The sequence below is a fragment of the Gopherus evgoodei genome, chromosome 1 (assembly GCF_007399415.2).
Source record: "Gopherus evgoodei ecotype Sinaloan lineage chromosome 1, rGopEvg1_v1.p, whole genome shotgun sequence".
Taxonomy (NCBI): domain Eukaryota; kingdom Metazoa; phylum Chordata; order Testudines; family Testudinidae; genus Gopherus; species Gopherus evgoodei.
In genome coordinates, this window is record NC_044322.1 from 292,748,820 (window position 1) to 292,771,778 (window position 22,959).

Genomic DNA, 22,959 nt, shown 5'->3' on the forward strand with positions numbered 1-22,959 from the left:
CTGGGAAGCCGGGTCCCGGTGCCCGACGCCTCGCTGGGCTCGCCACGTGCGGGCAGGTGTCCCCGCGGGTAGGACGCCGCGCTCCGGGCAGTGGCAGGGCGGCCCCCCTCCTCCCCCGCACCCCATTGTTAAAGCCTCTCGGCCGCTTCCGCTCGCGCTTCGGCTCTGCTCGCCGCCGCCCGGCCCGGGGCGCTCGGGAAACTTCGGAGCAGCCGCTCAGCTCCTTCCGGGAGCGGGGCAGTGGGAGCCGCCGCGACTCACCTGGCGCCGGGGCGGACAGCGCCGCGGCCCCTTTCCCCGCAGCGGCGAGGTAGGGGAGCGGGAGCGGGCGGCGCGGGAGTCGTGCTGGGCGCTGCTGCGGGCGGGCGGGGTGGTGCGGAGACGGGGCGGGGTGGCCCCCTGCAGCGGGTAATGCGGAGCCCCCGGGACTAGCCCGGTAGTTACTCCCCCTCCCCACCCCGGAGCAGGCTGGGGGGCGCTCTCTGCTCTGGCCCCACCGGGGTAGCGGGCGCGGGAGCAGCCGGAGCGTGTAGAGCGGGGTGCCCCGGGGGGGGCGCTTCCCCGCGGGGGAGTAAGAGGGGGATTGTTGGCGGGGTGGACAGGGGCCCTCGGTGGGGGGGGCTTTTTGGGAGGGGCTGAGTGGTGCTTTCCCGTGGGGGAGCCGAAGAGGGGCTGTCCTGGGGGAGGGGGGTGGGATTGTTGGGGGGGGGGTTCGCAGCCCCCTTGGGGGGGTTCATAAGGTCCCCTCTGGGGGTGGGGGCGGCGAGTGAGGGTCCCCCCGGGGGGTGGAGGTGGGGCGCTGGGGGGGCGGGGCTCACTCACTCACTCCCCTGTGCTCTCCGCAGGCTCTGGTGCCTGGGCCCGTAGCCGCCCCTCCTCCCGGAGCATCGCCCATCTGCCCCGCTGGGAACATGGCGTCCGGCGGCTACCGGAGCAGCGGGGGCAGCACCACGGACTTTCTGGAGGAGTGGAAAGCCAAGCGGGAGAAGATGCGGGCGAAGCAGGCGCCGCCGCTGCCAGCGGCACCGGCCGGGACTGACGGCAAAGTCCCCGGGAGCGCCGCCTCGGCGGCCGAGCTCAACAGCGCCCTGCACCCCGCCGCCCCGCCGCACCCCCCGGAGCGGGGCGCGCCGGCCCCCAGCGGGGGCACGAACTGTGTCCCCGTCGCCGCCAGAGCCGCTTCCAAGGAGCCCCCGCCCCCAGCCGGGGGCAGAGCGGCCGAGCCTGCGGGGAAGCCCCCCGGCTCGCCGGAGGAGGAGAAGGCGGCGGCGGCGCCGGCGAAGGGGAAAAGCTCCGGTCCCAGCGCCAGGAAGGGGAAGGGGCAGATCGAGAAGAGGAAGTTGCGGGAGAAGAGACGATCGACAGGCGTGGTGAACATCCCCGCCGCCGAGGTGAGCCCCGCGCCCCTGCCTGGGGTAGAGGGAGAGTCTGGGGGGTGCTCAGGGGCTTGGTGAGCTCGCTACAGCCCTGCTGGGAGGCTGCACCTGAGCAGCCAGCGCCCAGCTGTGAGCTCTGCTGTCTGCCGATCCCGCCCTGGAGCTGCTCAGGCGGCGGGATTCCTTCTAGTTTCTTGCCGCGAAGGAGGCTTGTTCCCTCCTGCTCAGGATGAGGGGTGGGGAAGCTGCCTAACCTGTGAGCTGTGCTGTATCACAGGCTGCCGCTTAACGCGGGCTGAGCATCGTCCATCCTGTCCTCAACCCTTTGGGGACCAATACTCGGCCTGTCGGTGGCAAAGCTAAAGGTTTGGGTTTGGGAATCGTTTGGTGGGATTTTGGTGGTGTGCTGGACCAGGGTTGTAACATCATTCCCCCCCCCCCGTCATATTAAAAACAAGATTAAACAGTCCTCTGGTTCCAAACACTTTGGGCTGGGTCTGAGTCCAGTGTTGTGATGCTTGCATAGCTGCTGGCTTGGGCTCCTACTGAGGAAGGATTAGTGAACGTTGACAGGAACAGCATCTTCAATATATCCTTGATCACTTTTTAAAATAGTACAAGTATGACACTTTTTAGTGTGTCCTGGTTGAAACTAGGATGTGAAATAGTGTGTGTGTGTGCATTAGAATTGCAAAGTATTCATTAATATGAAACACCTTCCTAATTATAGTCTGGTTATCTCACCACTTAAGACTCAGTGTGGTGATCTTTTATCCAAGGTAATCTTTAATGCTTATCTTCTGTTTTTTGTCATCTATTACTCTAATCTGAAGGTGAGTTTTTAATCTTAATAAATATGTAAAATTAAAAAGTATATTGGTTCATGTTACTAATCAGTTACTTTACTGATCTAAACACTGAAGAAAGGAAATCATGGTATCAAGCTGTGGATAAATATTCAGGTGTAAATATACTTCTTAATCTAAAACAATTTCCTGCAGTGGAAAAAATGCAGTGGTTTGAAGTGCATTTTTTTGATGCTGAGAAGAATATTTTTATCAGCCAACACAACTGTTCTTTGTGGTTTGCTACTAGCATGAAAATCTGGCATTCATTTAAAATACTCTTATAGGAATTCAGAAGCATGATAACCAGATCATTTGCTTTTTACAGCTGAAGGCTAGAGGAGACTGAAAACAAAGCTGAATTGCATTCTTCAATTTTATATTGATAATAAAGAACAACACTATTTTAGAAAACATGTATATCACTCTTTCTTCTCATCTATTAGTGACTGCTGCATGAAAAACAATCTTTTGTGTCTTATGCAGCAGGAGAAGATGAAATCCTATTTTCCTCACCTGAAGTCACTAATCCTTTCTTTGTGATGATATAATCACTTTCACAGCAACCACTTGTAATACCAGAAGCATTGTCAGGTGAGGAATAAGCAGCAGGAACAAATGACGTCTTAAATAAAAAATTCTGTTTTAGGGCTCAGTCCCATAACTTTCACTCAAGTGATTAGCCTCATTTCTTGCACAGTCTTCACTTTGAAGTGAAAGGTTGCAGGACTGGATCCTAAGTACTCCCACTCTAGAAAGTGAGGAAAGTTGTGAGTTAAAAAAACACAACAAAACTCAGAGCTTGAAAACTTCCTTGATCCTACGTGCCTGAAGACTGATCCTTCTAGCCTGTGTGAAAAATACCTGTACCACCACACCTATTTAAATTAAGTACCACATCTGCATTTCCACCAAATAAATAGTTTTATATAATCAGTTAGTTATTTCTGCTCCTGCACATTAAACCAATAGTGTCCTGCCTTCTTATTGTTGCTCCCACCTCTACTGTCCTTCTCTTGAACCTGGGCCCTCTGCTTTTTGCTTGCACTCCCTTACTATTAGAGGAACAGTGGCTTAGGGCCTGCTACACTTTTTTTTTCTTTTTTTTTTTTTGGCTTCTCCCTCCCTTCAGTCACAAGTAGCCTGGATGGATCTGCTCCCTTACTTTCCCCTCTTATACTACTAAAGGAGTGGATTTGTTGGGGCCACTGTACTGCTGCTCTACTCCAAAGAGATAGCCAGCTTCTTTTTTCCCATTTGGTCCCAAATATCTGCTTGCCTTGGGTGACCACTTTTTTCTGTCTGTCTCTTTAAGAATAACTTCGCAAAATCTTTCACCATGTGTCAACATTCCTTGGAATAACTTAATGAAGTTTTTGACATGGTATATGTTTTGTCTTAAAACTTTGAATAACTTCATAGCCAGTAACAATAAACAAATGGTCCTTTCACACCTTTGTGTCTCTCTCTAAAATTAGGTACACTTTGACCAAGAAACTGATTTCTTTTTAATGTCAACTTTTGTTATAACATTTATATTTATGATGGTAGCTACATAAAATTACTTAACCTGCAGATCAGAGAGAGTGCTTTAAGGTGCTGATTGCATTTTTTATTTCAAATTGTTCTAGCTTGTGGGTAGAATTCTTAAGTGGTGAACATTGTATCTTGACAGGCAAATAGTTACATGAAACTGACTTTTTTGAGATCAGGCCAACTTCTTGAAAGTCTAAGACTAACATTTTTAAATAGGAGTATATGTAGCACTAAGAATTCAAAATTCAAGGCCAGAAAGGCCTCAAATCATTGTCTGATCTACATAACACAAGCCATTACATTTCATCCAGCTATCCCAATGTTAAGCCTAAAGATGTTAGACCCAAGCATTTCAGTTCTCTAAAGACTTAGGATATGTCTACACTGCATCTGGGAATGAACATTCTAGCCTGGGTCTGCAAAATTGCGCTAACGTGTCTTGTGCCATCTTGCTAAAAACAGCTGTGTAAACATTTCGGTTTGGGTAGGGTATCAGGCTCTGAAGCCTGCGGGGCTGTGAACTTGATAACCCAAGCCGCAACATTAAACAACATCTGCACAGCTATTTTTGGAGAACTAGTGTGAGGCTGTGGACCTGTCTGGAAGGTTCGCTCCCAGACGCTTAGTAGGCGTGCCCTAAGTTGTATGCCACAGACAGAGAACAGGCCACTGCAATGGGAGGGAATTGATTAGGTCAGATGCATTAATGTGGTGATCCACTCCCCATGCTGCAGATAGAGGTGAAAACTCAAGGTCTCTATCAATCTGACTGGAAGAAAAAAATCCTTGACCCCAAATCTGGTGGCCAATTTGACCCTGACCAAGACAAGACATCTAAGAGAGACGATTCTCTGTACCACCTCAGAATACTGATCCACTCCCCCCTCCTCCCCCCATGTTATGTTTCCCGCTCTGGACAATCTGTGACGCTTCAGAGGAAGGCTGATAACCTGAAAGTACGCTTGGCCAGTTATGAATGGGGAGAGAAAATATTCCTTCCTGACCCCTGCATGCGACTAGCTGAAACCCTGAGACGTGAGATTTGATTATAGTTATTGTCACTAAAAATTAGGGTGACCAGACAGCAAGTGTGAAAAATTGGGATGGGAGTGGGAGATAATAGGTGCCTATATAAGAAAAAGCCCAAAAATCGGGACTGTCCCTATAAAATTGGGACATCTGGTCACCCTACTAAAACCAGAGTTCATTAATACATAAATGTATTATCTGAACTTCAAGAAAATAGTCTAGCATAAGTACTTTATAAACCAAATTAATTATGTAATTAGTATTCTGAATTTTCGCTACATGTACTTCCTTTCATATGTTCAGCATATAGTTTGAGATGACACTGTGCACTTTAAAGCAACATGTGTACATAAGGTAAAGACATTTTCCCCTTTTACATGACTTTAAGACAAAACAAAAAAAACCCGTAAGTTTGCTGGACCTCTATACTTGGGTTGAAAATGTTAGAATGAGAAACACAGAAACAGTGGCACCGATTGATGCCTTCCCCTTTCAGGCCACTAGATAGATTTTTCTAATGCTATACACAGTGACTTAGCTGTTCTATATATTAACTTTAATAGGACAGAAGCATTTTTAACCCCATCAGCACTTTTAAAATTTACCCTGCTACATAGGCGCCGACTTCCCCTCTGCCTGGTGGGTGCTGGACCCATCTGCCCCGCCTCTTCCCGCCCCTGCACTATCCTCGCCCCACCTCCATTCCACCCCTTCCCCAAAGTCCCTACCTTTTTCCACCCCCTTTCTCGAAGTCCCCACCCCTGCCCTGCCTCTTCTTCACCATGTCCCCTGAGTGCACCTCATTCCCACTCCTCCCCCTCCTCACGGAAAGTCCTAAGTGCTGCCAAATGGCTGTTAGGCGGCTGTGTGTGGGGGTCGGGTAGGGGACGGGAAGTGCTGTGAGGGAGAGGAGCGGGGATGCAGTGTGCATGGTGGGTGGGGAAGAGGAGTTGAGGAGGGGAAGCTTGGCTGCCGGTGGGTGCAGAGCACCAGCTAATTTTTCCCTATGGGTGCTCCAGCCCCGGGGAGTTGGCACCTATGTCCTAGTATGTTCTAGGGATGTAAAATATTAAACGGTTAACAGCTAACCATAAGTATTAGTCTTACCATTTATATATTGCAATTAACATTTAAAAATGCCTCAGCAATACTGATGGGGTAGGGGGGCTGGAGCTTGTAGCTCCAACTTGGGGCACTGCTGGAGCAGCCTGTGTCTGGTGGAGATGGCACCACTGGGGGCAGCCCAGCAACCCCCTTCTCCTAGCTCTGCTTCTCTTGCAGCTGGCTGCAGCAGTGGGTCTGCCGGGGAACCACTGGCTCTGCCCGGGCACCGCTGCTTTTCCAGCAGCGACCCACCAAACTAGTGCACTTAGCAGGGCTGCCCGAGAGAGGGGGCAAGTGGGGCAATTTGTCCCAGGCCCCGCAGGGGCCCTGGAAGCCCTGGCCTGGTGGCGATCCGGGTCTTTGGCGGCATTTCGGTGGCGGGGGGCCCTTTGGTTGCTCCGGGTCTTTGGTGGCAGCTCCCCTGCTTTGCCCCAGGCCCCCTGAATCCTCTGGGCCGCCCTGGCACTTAGTAACTGGGAGAGCAAGGGGTAAGATCAGAACAAGGCACGTGGCGCCCAGCCTTGCATGCACAAACGATCCCCCAGCCTACTGTACTCCACTTCCAAGGAGAGAAAGCAAGGTGGGTGCTCCCCCCAAGCCAGGGGGGAGAACTTAACAATTAACCAATATAATTTAAATAATTTAATCAGGTACTTTAAAAAAATTATGTTTATATGCATAGTGTGTTCTATGACTCAACTGGGTTTTACTGTTTTTGTTCCTTTTCTTTGTGAGTCTTATATTCTCTAAATTCACCACTGAGATGCCCTAATGTATCGGTATTGAGAACTTTTAAATATGTATAGTGGCAAAAAAAAATCCTTAAGTACTCATAATGCTACTGTCCCTCCACCTCTGTTGCCAACAAGCAGGATGGCACTGGTGAAAAATGAGAAGTCTGGTCTGGTCTGGTCTGGGGGTGTGTGTGTGTGTGTGTGTGTGTGTTGGTAACAGTAAAAGGGAATAATCTGCTAAATACAAATTTGCATTGTAACTCTTATATAGTGCACAATAGTGTTCTAGACATAAGGCAGGAATAATAATAAAAGCTCCTGCTCCAGGAATATCCACTTCTATTTTAAATGTAATGCAATGGGTGAGTTCAACAAATAAGTAGTGGAATAGGGCAGGAGAAGGGTTACCTGTTTGTCTGTCCTGCTGTATGTCCCTATCTTTATGATTTCAATAGGTTATAATTTTAATGATCAGGTTTCTCATTCCTTGTTATCAACAAGAAAATAAGTTTTAGGGCTCCATCTTAAACACTTCTAGGAGTAAAGTGAAGCATGTTCTTGCATAATTGCATTGATTTCAATAAGGTCACTTTTTGCATAAGTGTCTGTAGGAGTGGGATTTTTAAGGGAGACTTGGAAATTACTACTAGGAAGAACTACTAATATTCCATTTTTGTTAATGGTAGAAGCATTCATCTTAGACCTGAGAGACTTGTTTTAGTTGTACAGTAGAGCTCCCTCCTAGTAATTTTGAGACACTTGTCTACTTGCTGGAAGTATTAACCATAAATCTACAAAGTATTTGTCATATCGTGTAAGCTGGTATGGTTTCTCAGCTATGCTAGTAGATGTTATATTTTCACATAGTACTTTGTAAATGTTCACTGAGGCTGCAAAAAATAGTAGCTATATTATGGACTACAATTTCCCCCATTATAATGAATTATATTTTAAAAGGGATAGTGAATCAAAATTTTACTGTTCAGCTGATAGACGCATGCATGTTTCTGATATATGCTGATGTAGGACAGCAAGCTAGACAGTTGGTTTTGATTTAATACCATCACTGACAGCATTTATGTTTTGCACTATGAAATGAAGTCATCTAAACTTAGAGGTGTTCTTTTGTTATTGACAGGGTGATGAATGATTTAAGAGGGTGCAAAGAACTCTGATCTGTATATCTCATACTTGTGGCTACCATATTCTAGACATAACAATCTCCTGACCTAGTTGTAAAGAATATTGAGAATCTATTAGTGAGAAAGAGCTAAAGGAGAGAACACCCTGGGGCTGAATCTGTTTTGTAGGGGTATTAACAGAAGTAATAGTCTATCTCTGTGTAATGGCTACAAGGATCTATCTTTCTGAAATCTACCTTCTCTTGGCTCATTCCCAAACACAATATTCAATAAATAGTAATATATCCCTAATCATTTTAGAGCATACTGTATCTGTGTTGCTTAATACTGCCAGAACTTACAGAAAGTGAAAGTTCTAAATGAGGCAGAGAAAGAAACACCCTAAAGGTAAAATTCCTGCTACCACAGTATTCCAGTGCGTTCTGTTGTGTGGCACAAGAGAGTGTAACTCAGTTTTCATTAGACAAATTTAGTGAGCAAATGCCCCAAGCAAAACATATTTTAAAATACCCCTTCGGTCAGTTTTAGTGAGGCTAACTCCTTCTCTACTCTCCCTCCCCTCCCTGTTAAGTACAGGCACTAGTATTATGGTAGAAGTCAAGTCACCAGGATTTAAGATCGGTATGATGCTTCAATGCCTATTAATGACGGACACTAACAGTGATTGCTGTGTCTTAGAATCCAGATCCTGGTGTGATGTTCCATTTGTTGCTCTTTCTCCAAGCACACTTAGAATAAGTAAAACTCATCTGATGCTGTTCTTCCTAGAAAGGCCAATATATGCTCCCTTGAACAGAGAGAGGGGCTACAACCGAACCTCAATCACTGAGGTAGTCTGTCTCTGTGACTTGATGAGCCATGATTCTACCATGAGCTCCCAGGCCACATCCACTTTGAGACCCTGTTTGTCTGCCATTGCATCAGTGTTGATTTCTGATGGGCAGAAGGGAACACTGTTCCAAAGATGAGTCAAGGCACAAGTTGCTGCCCCCAGCACAGGCAGACTGAGATAAAAGGTCATCAGATGCATGACCTGTCTTGGGTTCATTTGACCAAAGGCCAACAATCTGAGAAGGGTCTTTTGGCTCCCTGGTACCAATTTCCACCTCAGCATATGAGGTACCCTCTTAACTGGCTGACTACACTGCCTTTAGTAGTGACCCTTTGGCATTGCCCTGGCACTGAGTGCCTTGGTATCCAGATCCTCAGCACTGAGTCCTAGTGACCATAGCCCCAGTACATTCCGCTTTGATATCAGCTACCTCTGTGGTACCTGCTACCTCAGCACTATCTTGGCATCTAGGTCTTTCAGCACGTGTATGACTTATCTGTGTACCAGTCAGCTCACGTTGAGATATTGAGGGTAATTTCAGTTTGAGTTGTTAGTATGCCAGGTTAAAGAGATACTAAAGTCTCCTATTCCAAGATGGGGTACAACTGACAGAGTGGCCTCTTTCAGAGGAGTTTTCCTCCTTCTCTTCTTACTGAGCATAGCAGAGACTCATCTCTATCACCTTTCCATCCCTGGCTTTCTCACTGGGAGCCAGGGAAGGATTCTAGGGAGGAATCCATGATGGGAAGTAGAAAGAGGCCAGGGGTTTGTAGGGATTATCCTACTTAGTACCCCTGTGTGTCCTCCACTTCAGACCAACAGTGGTCTTCCTGGACACCCTGGGCTGAACAGCCATACTCCAGGAAGCTGGTTTCATTAACTGTCTCCAGGGCTAGGCCACCCTTTCCAAAAAGACAAATTAAGCTGCTTCAGACAAGCCAGTTGATATTTGAGAGGCAGAAGAAGGTGAGAACATAGCATAAGAACAGCCGTACTGGGTCAGACCAAAGGTCCATCTAGCCCAGTATCGGTCTACCGACAGTGGCCAATGCCAGGTGCCCCAGAGGGAGTGAACCTAACAGGCAATGATCAAGTGATCTCTCTCCTGCCATCCATCTCCATCCTCTGACAAACAGAGGCTAGAGACACCATTCCTTACCCATCCTGGCTAATAGCCATTTATGGACTTAACCACCATGAATTTATCCAGTTCTCTTTAAAATGCTGTTATAGTCCTAGCCTTCACAATCTCCTCAGGTAAGAAGTTCCACAAGTTGACTGTGTGCTGCATGAAGAAGAATTTCCTTTTATTTGTTTTAAACCTGCTGCCCATTAATTTCATTTGGTGACCCCTAGTTCTTGTATTATGGGAATAAGTAAATAACTTTTTCTTATCCACTTTCTCCACATCACTCCTGATTTTATATACCACTATCATATCCCCCTTTAGTCTCTTCTTTTCCAAGCTGAAGAGTCCTAGCCTCTTTAATCTTTCCTCATATGGGACCCTCTCAAAACCCCTAATCATTGTAGTTGCCCTTTTCTGAACCTTTTTTAGTGCTAGTATATCTTTTTTGAGGTGTGGAGCCCACATCTGTACACAGTATTCGAGATATGGGCATACCATAGATTTATATAAGGGCAATAATATATTCTCAGTCTTATTCTCTATCCCCTTTTTAATGATTCCTAACATCCTGTTTGCTTTTTTGACCACCTCTGCACACTGCGTAGACATCTTCAGAGAACTGTCCGCGATGACTCCAAGATCTTTTTCTTGACTCGTTGTAGCTAAATTAGCCCCCATCATATTGTATGTATAGTTGGGGTTATTTTTTCCAATGTGCATTACTTTACATTTATCCACATTAAATTTCATTTGCCATTTTGTTGCCCAATCACTTAGTTTTGTGAGATCTTTTTGAAGTTCTTCACAGTCTGCTTTGATCTTAACTATCTTGAGCAGTTTAGTATAATCTGCAAACTTTGCCACCTCACTGTTTACCCCTTTCTCCAGATCATTTATGAATAAATTGAATAGGATTGGTCCTAGGATGACCCTTGGGGAACACCACTAGTTACCCCTCTCAATTCGGAGAATTTACCATTAATTCCCACCCTTTGTTCCCTGTCTTTTAACCAGTTCTCAGTCCATGAAAGGACCTTCCCTTTTATCCCATGACAGCTTAATTTACGTAACAGCCTTTGAGGGACCTTATCAAAGGCTTTCTGGAAATTTAAGTATACTATGTCCACTGGACCCCCCTTGTCCACATGTTAGTTGACCCCTTCAAAGAACTCTAATAGATTAGTAAGACACAATTTCCCTTTACAGAAACTATGTTGACTATTGCTCAACAGTTTGTTTTTCTATGTGTCTGACAATTTTATACTTAACTGTTGTTTCAACTGATTTGCCCGGTACTGATGTTAGACTTACCGGTCTGTAATTGTCGGGATCACCTCTAGAGCCCTTTTTAAATATTGGCGTTACATTAGCTAACTTCCAGTCATTGGGTACAGAAGCCGATTTAAAGGACAGGTTACAAATCTTAGTTAATAGTTCCACAACTTCACATTTTGGGTTCTTTTAGAACTCTTGGGTGAATGCCATCTGGTTCTGGTGACTTGTTAATGTTGAGTTTATCAATTAATTCCAAAACCTCCTCTAGTGACACTTCAGTCTGTGACATTTCTTCAGATTTGTCACCTACAAAAGCCAGCTCAGGTTTGGGAATCTCCCTAACATCCTCAGCTGTGAAGACTGAAGCAAAGAATCCATTTAGTTTCTCGCAATGACTTTAAGCGCTCCTTTTGTATTTCGATCATCAAGGGGCCCCACTGGTTGTTTAGCAGGCTTCCTGCTTCTGATGTGCTTAAAAAACATTTTGTTATCACCTTTGGAGTTTTTGGCTAGCCGTTCTTCAAACTCCTCTTTGGCTTTTCTTATTATACTCTTGCACTTAATTCGGCAGTATTTATGCTCCTTTCTATTTGCCTCACTAGGATTTGACTTCCACTTTTTAAAGGAAGTCTTTTTATCTCTCACTGCTTCTTTTACATGGTTGTTAAGCCACGGTGGCTCTTTTTTAGTTCTTTTACTGTGTTTCTTAATTTGGGGTATACATTGAACTTGGGCCTCTATTATGGTATCTTTTTAAAAGCGCCCATGCAGCTTGCAGGGATTTCACTTTAGTCACTGTACCTTTTAACTTCTGACTAACTAACCCCCTCATTTTTGCATAGTTCCCCCTTTTGAAATTAAATTCCACAGTGTTGGGCTGTTGAGATGTTCTTCCCACCACAGGGATGTTGAATGCTATTGTATTATGGTCACTATTTCCAAGCAGTCCTGCTATAGTTACCTCTTGGACCAGCTCCTGCGCTCCACTCAGGATTAAATCTAGAGTTGCCTCTCCCCTTGTGGGTTCCCGTACTAGCTGCTCCATGAAGCAGTCATTTAAAGTATCGAGAAATTTTATCTCTGCATTTCGTCCTGAAGTGAAATGATCCCAGTCGATATGGGGATAATTGAAATCCCCCACTATTATTGGGTTCTTAATTTTGATAGCCTCTCTAATTTATCTTAGCATTTCATCATCACTATTACTATCCTGGTCAGGTGGTCGATAATAGATCCCTAATGTTATATTTTTATTAGAGCATGAAATTTCTATGGAACATGTGGATTCGCTTAAGATTTTTACTTCATTTGAATCTACATTTTCTTTCTCATATAGTGCCACTGGGCCCCCCCCCCCCCCCCAGCACGACCTGTTCTGTCCTTCCGATATATTTTGTACTCCGGAATGATTGATTGTGTCCCATTGATTGCTCTCAGTCCACCAGGTTTCTGTGATGCCTGTTATATCAATATCCTCCTTTATCACAAGGCACTCTAGTTCACCCATCTTATTATTTAGACTTCTAGCATTTGTGTACAAGCACTTTAAAAACTTGTCCCTGTTTATTTGTCTGCCCTTTTCTGATGTGTCAGATTCTTTAGGTGACTGTTTATCATCTGATCTGGCCCTTACATTATCCTCTTCCATCCTCTGCTCCTGACTATAACCCGGAGATTCTCTATCATTAGACTCTCTCCCCTAAGAGAAGTCTGTGTCCGATCCACATGCTCCTCTGCAGCAGTCGGCTTTCCCCCATCTCCTAGTTTAGAAACTGCTCTACAACCTTTTTAATGTTTAGTGCCAGCAGTCTGGTTCCACTTTGCCCATCTCTCCTGTATAGGCTCCCCCCATCGCAAAAGTTCCCCAGTTCCTAATGAACATAAACCCCTCCTCTCTACACCATCGTCTCATCCACGCATTGAGACTCTGAAGCTCTGCCTGCCTACCTGGCCCTGTGTGTGGAACTGGGAGCATTTCTGAGAATGCCACCATAGAGGTCCTGGATTTCAGTCTCTTCCCTAGCAGCCTAAAGTTGGCTTTCAGGACATCTCTCCTACCCTTCCCTATGTCATTGATACCTACATGTACCACGACCACTGGCTCCTCCCCAGCACTACATATACGTCTGTCTAGATGCCTCGAGAGATCCGCAACCTTTGCACCAGGCAGGCAAGTCACCATACGATTCTCCCGGTCATCACAAACCCAGCTATCTACATTTCTAATGATCGAATCTCCCATTACTAACACTTGCCTTTTCCTAGCAACTGGAGTTCCCTCCCCCGGAGAGAGAACCTCAGTGCGAGAGGCAACCCCAGCACCATCTGGAAGGAGGGTCCCAACTATGGGAAGGTTTCCCTCTGCTCCCATTGACTGCTCTGCTTCCCTGGGCCTTTCATCCTTCTCAGCAGCGTAGGGGCTGTCTGACCGGAGGTGGGACAATTCTACAGTGTCCCGGAAAGCCTCATCAACATACCTCTCTGCTCTCTTAGCTCCTCCAGTTCTGCCACCCTGGCCTCCAAAGTCCGTACGTGGTCTCTGAGGGCCAGGAGCTCCTTGCACCGACAGCGCACATACGCCACCCGCACACAGGGCAGGTAATCATACATGCTACACTCAGTGCAATAAACTGGATAGGCCCCACTCTGCAGCTGGGCTTCTGCCTGCATTGTCTCCTAGTTAATGGAAGGGTTGTTTAAAGGGTTATTTTAAAGCAAGAAGTTTTGAATGTAGTTTGGTTTATAGGTTTTAAGGGGACTAAAGGGGCACAGATAGAACCGATAAGGGACCCCCTCTCCCTTCCCACTCCCCTACCAAACTCCCTTGCGAAACTCCTTGTTAGCAGCCCCTGTTTGCAAAGCTCCCTGGTTGCTTGTGCGTGGCTTTATAAAGCCCTGGCCTGTGTGAATGCCCCGCCCACTGATTAAGGCTCAGCCAGTTACCAGAGGCTTCTAGCTTTCAAACCTTCCTGGTAGCTCTGCCTCCAACTTCCAGCCACAGCACACGGTCCTTCAAACAGCCAAACAAACAGACTGACACAAACAAGCTCAGCACAGAGCAAGTAACCCACAAACACACACTGCCGACAGTCACTTACCCCACAGATGCTGTATTTGCTCCTTCTTCACCTGGAGAACTCCCTTGCGAAACTCCCTGTTAGCAACCCCTGGTAGCTTGTGTGTGGGAGAACATGAGCTGCCAGGGGAAGAACTGCTGCAATCACTCCATCCTTCCTAGATGAGGCAGTTAATTTACCCATGTGTGCCTCAGTTGATGAATTTAGAGTATTTCTGGAACCTGATGAAATGCATGGAAGCAACTTTGCCTAGCCCCTTCAAAGTGTTTCAAGAGAAGCAGCACATGTCTGTCATGGTGGAAGACTGCCTGCATGTCACCACAGGCAGTGCTAGACATGTCTGGCACTACAGAATGCAAGATGGCCCCTGCAATAACCATGAGGAGGTCAGCATGGCTTCAGTCTTGAGGGATCCACAGGGTGGTCCAAGTAGCAAATGAAGGCCTCCTATTCAGGGGTAATGAAGTGGATGAGACCCTTCTCCATTTCCTTAAACTTATCAATATCACAGTCCTGTTTGGGCCTCTACATTCCTGCCTCATAGAGGAAGCAGTCGTGCCAACAGCCTTCCTTCAGACAGTGCTTCCTTGTCCAATATTACAGTGAGTCTAGAGAACCTCAGAACTACAGAGGAGGAGACAGACTCCATCATAAACAACTCTCTGCGTTTGATGTTGCCCCACAGTCTGAGGCTTCCACCAGGTAGCAAGCATGATGACATTGTCAAGATCTTGGTAGAACGACCTGTGGATCTCTGTGCTTAACACTCCCACCTCTTCTTTAGCAACTGTCTATTTTTATTTTCAGAAAGGTTGGTATTACCTTGGACTGGTGGATGCTGGAGAGCCTAAGCAAAGAGTATCTTATTCAGTTCCAATCCCTTCCCTTCCAATCTTCAGTATGTCAGCATTGTCTTTTGCCATTACAGGTTCCAACTTTTCAGTGCATTGGATTCTCAGGACTAGATTGTAGCCATTGACCTCCAAGATGCCTATTTCCATATACAGTAACTCCTCGCTTAAAGTCAGTTAACATTGTTTCGTTGCTGATCAATTAGGGAACATGCTCGTTTAAAGTTGTTAAATGCTCCCTTATAATGTTGTTTGGCAGCTGCCTGCTTTTTCCACTGCTTGCAGGAAGAGCAGCCTGTGCAGCTAGCTTGGGGGGTGGCGGGGCAGCCTCCCTACCAGCTCCACGCTCTCTTAAGTTCCCTGTGGGGCAGCCACTCAGCAGGCTATCAGTTGCCAGCAGTTCACCTGTCCCTCTCCCCACTGCCATGTGCTGCTCCTTCCCTCTGCCTTGGAGCTGCTCCGGGGAGCCTCTTGCTCGCTGTGCATGGGCGGAGAGAGGGGGGTAATGTCAGCGTGTCCCCATTTCCCCTGTTTCTACCCCTCCCCCCTGCTTACTCCATCCATAGAGCAGTGGGGAGACAGGACAGGGCTCAGAATGGAGGGAGCTTGCTGGCCGCAGCTATTCTGTCAACTTCCTGATATACATATTTAAAACGGCAATGACTCAGAGTGGGGTCAGCATACTTAAAGGGACAGTGTGTGTGTGTGTGTGTCTGTGTCTCTCTCTCTCTCAGAGTGTCTGTCTGTCTGCCATGCTGTCTCCAATCGCAGTTTCCAGTGGCCAATGGGAGCTGCTGGAAGTGGGGTGAGTAGAACTAGAATTCTGAAACAGAGGAGCATGCAATAGAGTTTCCAGGTGTCCGGTTTTGGACCGGAACGCCTGGTCAAAAAAGGACCCTGGTGGCTCCAGTCAGCACTGCGGATAGGACCATTAAAAGTCCGGTTGGCAGTGCTGCAGGTCTAAGGCAGGCTAATCCCTACCTGTCCTGGCACCACGCTGTACCCTGAAAGTGGCCAATAGGTCCAGTTACTAGGTGGGGCCGTGGAGCTATGCATGCTGCTCCCACCCTGAGCACCGGCTCCGCACTCCCATTGGCCAGGAATCATGGCCAATGGGAGCTGGGGTGGTGGTGCTTGTGGTTGAGAGCAGCACGCGGAACCTTCTGGCCCCCCTGCCTAGGAGTCGGACCTACTGGCCGCTTCTGGGGTGTGGGGCATTCACACCCCAGAAGCGGCCAGTAGGTCCGACTCCTAGGCCTGCCTTTGCGCTGCTGACTGGGAGCTGCCTGAGGTAAGGCTGCAAAGAATCCTGTGGCACCTTTTAGACTAACAGACGTTTTGGAGCATGAGCTTTGATGGGTGAATACCCACTTTGTCAGATGCATGTAGTAGAAATTTCCAGGGGCAGGTGTGTATATATACAGGCAAGCTAGAGATAATGAGGTAGTTCAATCAGGGAGGATGAGGACCTGTTCCAGCAGTTGAGGTGTGAAAACCAAGGGAGGAGAAACTGGTTTTGTAATTGGCAAGCCATTCACAGTCTTTGTTTAATCCTGACCTGATGGTGTCAAATTTGCAGATGAACTGAAGCTCAGCAGTTTCTCTTTGAAGTCTGGTCCTGAAGTTTTTTTGCTGCAGGATGGCCACCTTAAGATCTGCTATAGTGTGGCCAGGGAGGTTGAAGTGTTCTCCTACAGGTTTTTGTATATGCCATTCCTAATATCTGATTTGTGTCCATTTATCCTTTTCCGTAGCGACTGTCCAGTTTGGCTGATGTACATAGCAGAGGGGCATTGCTGGCATATGATGGCATATATTACATTGATGGACGTGCCGGTGAATGAACCGGTGATGGTGTGGCTGATCTGGTTAGGTCCTGTGATAGCGTCGCTGGTGTAGATATGTGGGCAGAGTTGGCATCGAGGTTTGTTGCATGGATTGATTCCTGAGCTAGAGTTACTATGGTGCGGTGTGCAGTTACTGGTGAGAATATGTTTCAGGTTGGCAGGTTGCCTGTGGGCGAGGACTGGCCTGCCACCCAAGGCCTGTGAAAGTGTGGGATCATTGTCCAGGATGAGTTGTAGATCCCTGATGATGCGTTGAAGAGGTTTTAGCTGGGTACTGTATGTGATGGCCAGTGGAGTCCTGTTGGTTTCTTTCTTGGGTTTGTCTTGCAGTAGGAGGCTTCTGGGTATACGTCTGGCTCTGTTGATCTGTTTCCTTATTTCCTCGTGCGGGTATTGTAGTTTTGAGAATGCTTGGTGGAGATATTGTAGGTGTTGGTCTCAGTCTGAGGGGTTAGAGCAGATGCGATTGTACCTCAGTGCTTGGCTGTAGACAATGGATTGTGTGATGTGTCCGGGATGGAAGCTGGAGGCATGAAGGTAGGCATAGCGGTCGGTAGGTTTTCCGTATAGGGTGGTGGTAATGTGACCATCACTTATTTCAACCGTGGTGTCTGGGAAGTGGACCTCCCGTGTAGGTTGGTCCAGGCTGAAGTTGATGGTGGGGTGGAAGCTGTTGAAATCATGGTGGAATTTTTCCAGAGACTCCTTCCCATGGGTCCAGATGATGAAGATGTCATCAATGTAGCGTAGGTAGAGAAGGGGCGTGAGTGGGCGAGAGCTGAGGAAGCGTTGTTCCAGGTCAGCCATAAAAATATTGGCATATTGTGGGGCCATGCGGGTGCCCATAGCGGTGCCACTGATCTGGAGATATATATTGTCATCAAATTTGAAATAGTTGTTGTGATGGAGTAGGGACTGTCTGTGTGGGGGGTGGGAGAGCAGGGGAGGACTTTAGGGGATGGACGATGCCAGAGCCTGTAACCTGAGCTAGGTAAGGGAGGGGAAAGGTCAACACCTTTGCCCGGGAAGGGGAACAAAGGAAGGGAGTGGCAGGAGGGAAGCAGTTTGAGTTTGGGCTTGGGGCTGTGTGGGTGGAATTCAGGGGATCCTAGCTAGGATCCAAGCACCCTGAAAGCCCAGAAGGACTCGGAGGAGGGGTCCTTACTGTGCCTGCAAGCTCTGCTGTAACCTGTGTTCCTGTTGTCCAATAAACCTTCTGTTTTACTGGCTGGCTAAGAGTCACTGTGGGTCCCAGGAAGAGGGGTGCAGGGCCGAACTCCCCCACACTCCGTGACAACTGGTGGCAGCGGCGGGACATACTGCACCCCGTGGACGGCGCTTCCTGAAGTAAGTGACTGGGGAGCAGTAAAACGAAGGGGTGGTTAACCCCTGGGAGTGTGTGCCCAGTGAGAAGGACTTTGCAGTAACAGGGTCCCCCGGGGGATTGCAGCGAGCGGTCCCAGGGGCGAAGGAGTCGGCAGCTCGACCCTGGCAGAGAGGTGGTGACCTCACGAAGGGCTGGTGCACTAGGGGTCCCCCCGGAAACCGTGGGGAGTGGCGAGCACCCCAGCCTGTGAGTGGCCAGCAGGAAGATGTATGCCAAGCGGCGCAAGTGTGACCTGGTGGAGCTGTGCAAGCAGAGGGGGCTGCGCCCAGGGAGACGCACCAAGGACCAGCTGATTGCCCAGCTGGAGCAGGGAGACCGCATGAATGAACGGAGCCCTGTCTCTGAGGGAAGCAGCCGGGCAGATGCAGCTCAGACACCAGTGTCTGTCCCCACTGGGAGCGGTCAGCCGGCGGACGAGGGCTTCCCGAGACCCCCCCTTCCTAGGCGTAGGGGAAGGGCGGGGAGGAGCCCAGTGTATACCGAGGGCACCGTGACACCCCCGGCCAGCAGAGGATCCGCCCGGCGAAGCTCACCCCCCAGCAGGGGATCCTCCCGGCAACGCTCGGCATCCGTGGAGCGGAGGCGGCTGGAATGTGAAAGGGAGCTGAGACGGGAGGAGCTCGAGTTAAAGAGGAAAGAGCTGGAGGAGAAGGCGAAACAGCGTGAACATGAGGAGAACCAGCGCCAACGTGAGTGGGAGGAAAAGGAGAACCAGCGTAAACATGAGCGGGAGGAGAAGGAGAAACAGCGTAAACATGAGCTGGACCTGGCCCGGCTGAGGAGCAGTGAGGCTCCGGCTGCGGTGAGTGAGGGGGGACCCAAGCCTACAAAGAGCTTTGATAAGCACTTGCTGCCCCGGCGTAAGGAGGGGGAGGACATAGATACCTTCCTGACGGCCTTTGAGAATGCCTGCGAGCTGCACAGGGTTGACCCTGCAGACAGGATCGCAGTTCTCACCCCCTTACTGGACTCCACAGCCGTGGAGGTGTACAGCCGACTGAAAGGGGCGGAGGCAGGGGACTACGAACTGTTCAAACAGGCCCTGCTCCGCGAGTTTGGGCTGACTCCTGAGATGTACCGGAAAAAGTTCCGGAGCCAGTGTAAAACCCGTGAGGTCACATACCTACAACTGGTCAACCGGGCACAGGGGTATGCCCGCAAGTGGACAGCTGGGGCCCAAACTAAAGAGGACCTGCTTGACCTATTCATACTGGAGCACCTGTACGAGCAGTGCCCGTCCGACCTGAGGCTGTGGTTGATGGACCAGAAGCCGGAGAACCCGCAGCATGCAGGCCAGCTGGCCGACCAATTTGTGGACAGTCGGGCAGGGGATGGCAGGGATGAGTCTCGAAGGAGCAGGCTTGCCTCAACGCAGAGAGAGAGTCATCCTGGGACCTCCCAAAGGGGGCCTATGGAGAACCCCCCCAAAAGGGGAACATCCAGCGGCAGGTCCCTCCGACCCACTCAAGGGGACCCACGAGATATGGGCTGCTATCGCTGTGGCCAACGAGGTCACATACGGGCCCAGTGCCCCAAGCTCAGGGACAGACCAAGCAGACCCAGCCCACAGAGGGTGGACTGGGTAAAAACCCAATCGGAGGAGGGGCTACATTCCCAGGAAAGGGGGGTTGGCAACATACCACCTGTGGATGCTCCAGGTTCCGGGTTTTTGGTTTACCGGGTGGGCGCGGGGCTGCCCCTCCGGAAAAAGTGCATTGTTTCCCTGGAAGTGGATGGGAGGAAGGTCACTGGGTACTGGGACACGGGCGCAGAGGTGACGCTGGCCCGGCCCGAGGTGGTGGCCTCAGATCGGATGGTTCCCGACACCTACCTGACCCTGATGGGCGTGGGCGGGACCCCATTCAAGGTACCCGTGGCAAGGGTACACCTGAAATGGGGGGCCAAGGAGGGCCCCAAGGATGTGGGGGTACACCAATATTTGCCCACTGACGTGTTAATGGGAGGGGACCTTGAGGACTGGCCTAGTAACACCCAGAGTGCCCTGGTCGTGACTCGTAGTCAGAGTCGGCAAATGGCACTGCTCCCCGACAACGGGGAAGGTACTCGACCTGAGGTGCAGGACCCTAACTCAGGGAACGGGGAACGCCCAGGGGCACAGTTCAGAGAGGCTGCGGCCTCAGACCCAGCCAGCAAGAGAGAGCCGGTCCCCATTCCTGTCCCAGCTGCTGAGTTCCAGGCCGAGTTACAGAAAGATCCCTCCTTGCGGAAGCACAGGAACCGAGCTGACCTTAGTGCGGTACAGACCATGAGGAGAGGTTGCAAGGAGAGGTTCCTGTGGGAGAAGGGGTTCCTGTACCGAGAATGGGCTCCCCCAGGGGAAGTAGAGTCATGGGGGATCAGGAGGCAGCTGGTGGTTCCCCAGAAGTTCCGTCGCAAGCTGTTGTACCTGGCCCATGACATCCCTATCGCAGGGCACCAGGGAATCCGGCACACCAGGCAGAGGCTGCTACAGAACTTTTACTGGCCTGGGGTCTTTACCCATGTCCGACAGTACTGCCAATCCTGTGACCCCTGCCAGAGGGTGGGGAAGGCCCGGGACAAGGGGAAAGCGGCTTTGAGGCCTTTACCCATCATAGAAGAACCTTTCCAGAAGGTGGCCATGGACATAGTGGGACCCCTCAGCAAGACGACCCGGTCAGGGAAGAAATACATCCTGGTGGTGGTGGATTTTGCCACTCGCTACCCCGAGGCGGTGGCCTTGTCCTCTATTGAAGCAGACACAGTGGCAGATGCGCTGCTGACAATTTTCAGCCGGGTGGGGTTCCCCAAGGAGGTCTTAACGGACCAGGGGTCCAACTTCATGTCGGCCCTGCTCCGGTCCTTATGGCAGAAATGTGGGGTCCAGCACAACTGGGCCTCAGCGTATCACCCCCAGTCCAACGGGCTGGTAGAAAGGTTCAACGGGACGCTGAAGATGATGCTAAAAACATTTATGAACCAGCATCCGCAAGATTGGGACAAGTACTTACCTCACCTGCTGTTTGCGTACAGGGAGGTGCCCCAGGAATCTACCGGGTTTTCACCTTTCGAACTGTTGTATGGAAGGCGGGTGAGGGGGCCCCTAGACCTGATGAGGGACGAATGGGAGGGGAAGGCCGCTCCCGAGGGAGAGTCAGTGGTGGAGTATGTCCTGACCTTCCAGGAAAGACTGGCTGAGCTCATGGGCCTGGCCAGGGAGAATCTGGCCCAAGCTCAGAGGAGGCAGAAGGTCTGGTATGACCGCACAGCACGAGCCCGTGCCTTCGCCACCAGGGATCAGGTGATGGTTCTTATCCCCATGAGGAGAAACAAACTCCAGGCTGCCTGGGAAGGGCCTTTCAAGGTTATCAAGCAACTGAATGAGGTAAACTATGTGGTGGAGCTGTCAAACCGGGCACATCACCGTCGGGTGTACCATGTGAACATGATGAAACCGTACTATGACAGGGAGAATGTGGTGTTGGCCGTGTGTGGACATTGGGAGGGGCAGGGAGATGACCCCTTAGTGGATCTATTCCCTGGGACAAAAGCTGGTTCCCCCCTGGAGGCGATTCCCCTCTCTGATCAGCTGACCCCGGGCCAGCACGCTGAGATCAGAGGGGTGCTGCATCTATACCGACAGCTGTTTTCCAACCATCCTGGACGCACTAATTTGACTGTCCACCGGGTGGAGACCGGGTCACATCCCCCTATAAGATGCTCCCCTTTTCGGGTCACTGGGAAAACTGCCCAGGATCTTGAAAGAGAGGTCAGGGACATGCTGGCTTTGGGGGTGATCCAGCCGTCTTCCAGCCCTTGGGCCTCGCCAGTGGTGCTGGTTCCCAAGAAGGATGGGTCAATCCGGTTCTGTGTGGACTATCGAAAGCTCAATGCCATCACCGTATCTGATGCCTACCCTATGCCCAGGCCTGACGAGCTCCTAGACAAGCTGGGAGGTGCTCGGTACCTCACCACTATGGATCTTACCAAAGGCTACTGGCAAGTGCCGCTGGACGCAGATGCCAGGCTGAAATCGGCCTTTATCACCCCTCTGGGGCTCTGAGTTTCTGACCCTGCCCTTCGGCCTCAAGGGAGCGCCGGCCACCTTCCAGCGCCTGGTGGATCAGCTACTGAGGGGGATGGAGAGTTTTGCCGTGGCGTATATTGACGACATCTGCGTCTTCAGCCAGACCTGGGAGGACCACATATCCCAGGTTAAACAAGTCCTAGACCGACTCCGAAAGGCTGGGTTAACAGTAAAGGCGGAGAAGTGCAAGGTGGGGATGGCTGAAGTATCTTACCTGGGCCATCGGGTGGGGAGCGGCTGCCTGAAGCCGGAACCAGCCAAGGTGGAGGTGATCAGAGACTGGCCTGCTCCCCAAACCAAAAAGCAGGTCCAGGCTTTTATTGGGATGGCGGGGTACTATCGAAGGTTCGTGCCCCACTTTAGTGCCATAGCCGGCCCCATCACCGAACTGTGCAAAAAGGGGAAGCCAGACAAGGTGATCTGGACTGAGCAGTGCCAGGAGGCTTTCCGGGCGCTGAAGGAGGCTCTGGTTAGTGGCCCCGTTCTGGCAAACCCAGATTTTGACAAACCCTTTATGGTGTTCACTGATGCCTCAGACACGGGACTGGGGGCAGTGTTAATGCAGGAGGATGAAAAGGGGGAGAGACACCCCATCGTGTACCTGAGTAAGAAGCTGCTACCCCGGGAACAAAGCTACGCGGCCATCGAGAAGGAATGCCTGGCCATGGTGTGGGCCCTTAAGAAACTAGAGCCATATCTCTTTGGGCGACACTTCACCGTGTACACCGA

At 49.9% G+C, this 22,959-nt stretch overlaps 1 protein-coding gene across 2 annotated transcripts in view; it reads left to right on the forward strand.

The window, feature by feature from the left end:
• Window positions 1–256: 256 nt before the first annotated feature.
• PAWR (pro-apoptotic WT1 regulator) overlaps window positions 257–22,959 on the forward strand; it is a 175,547-nt gene continuing 152,844 nt past the window's right edge. The window contains exons 1-2 of one of the 2 annotated variants that reach the window (XM_030548642.1): window positions 257–310; window positions 846–1,391. In XM_030548642.1, the coding sequence (XP_030404502.1) occupies window positions 912–1,391 (480 nt within the window). In that variant the 5' untranslated portion in view covers window positions 257–310; window positions 846–911. Of the gene's footprint in view, window positions 311–533; window positions 572–845; window positions 1,392–22,959 lie in introns of those variants that run through there. The other variant, XM_030548643.1, reaches the window with a different exon arrangement.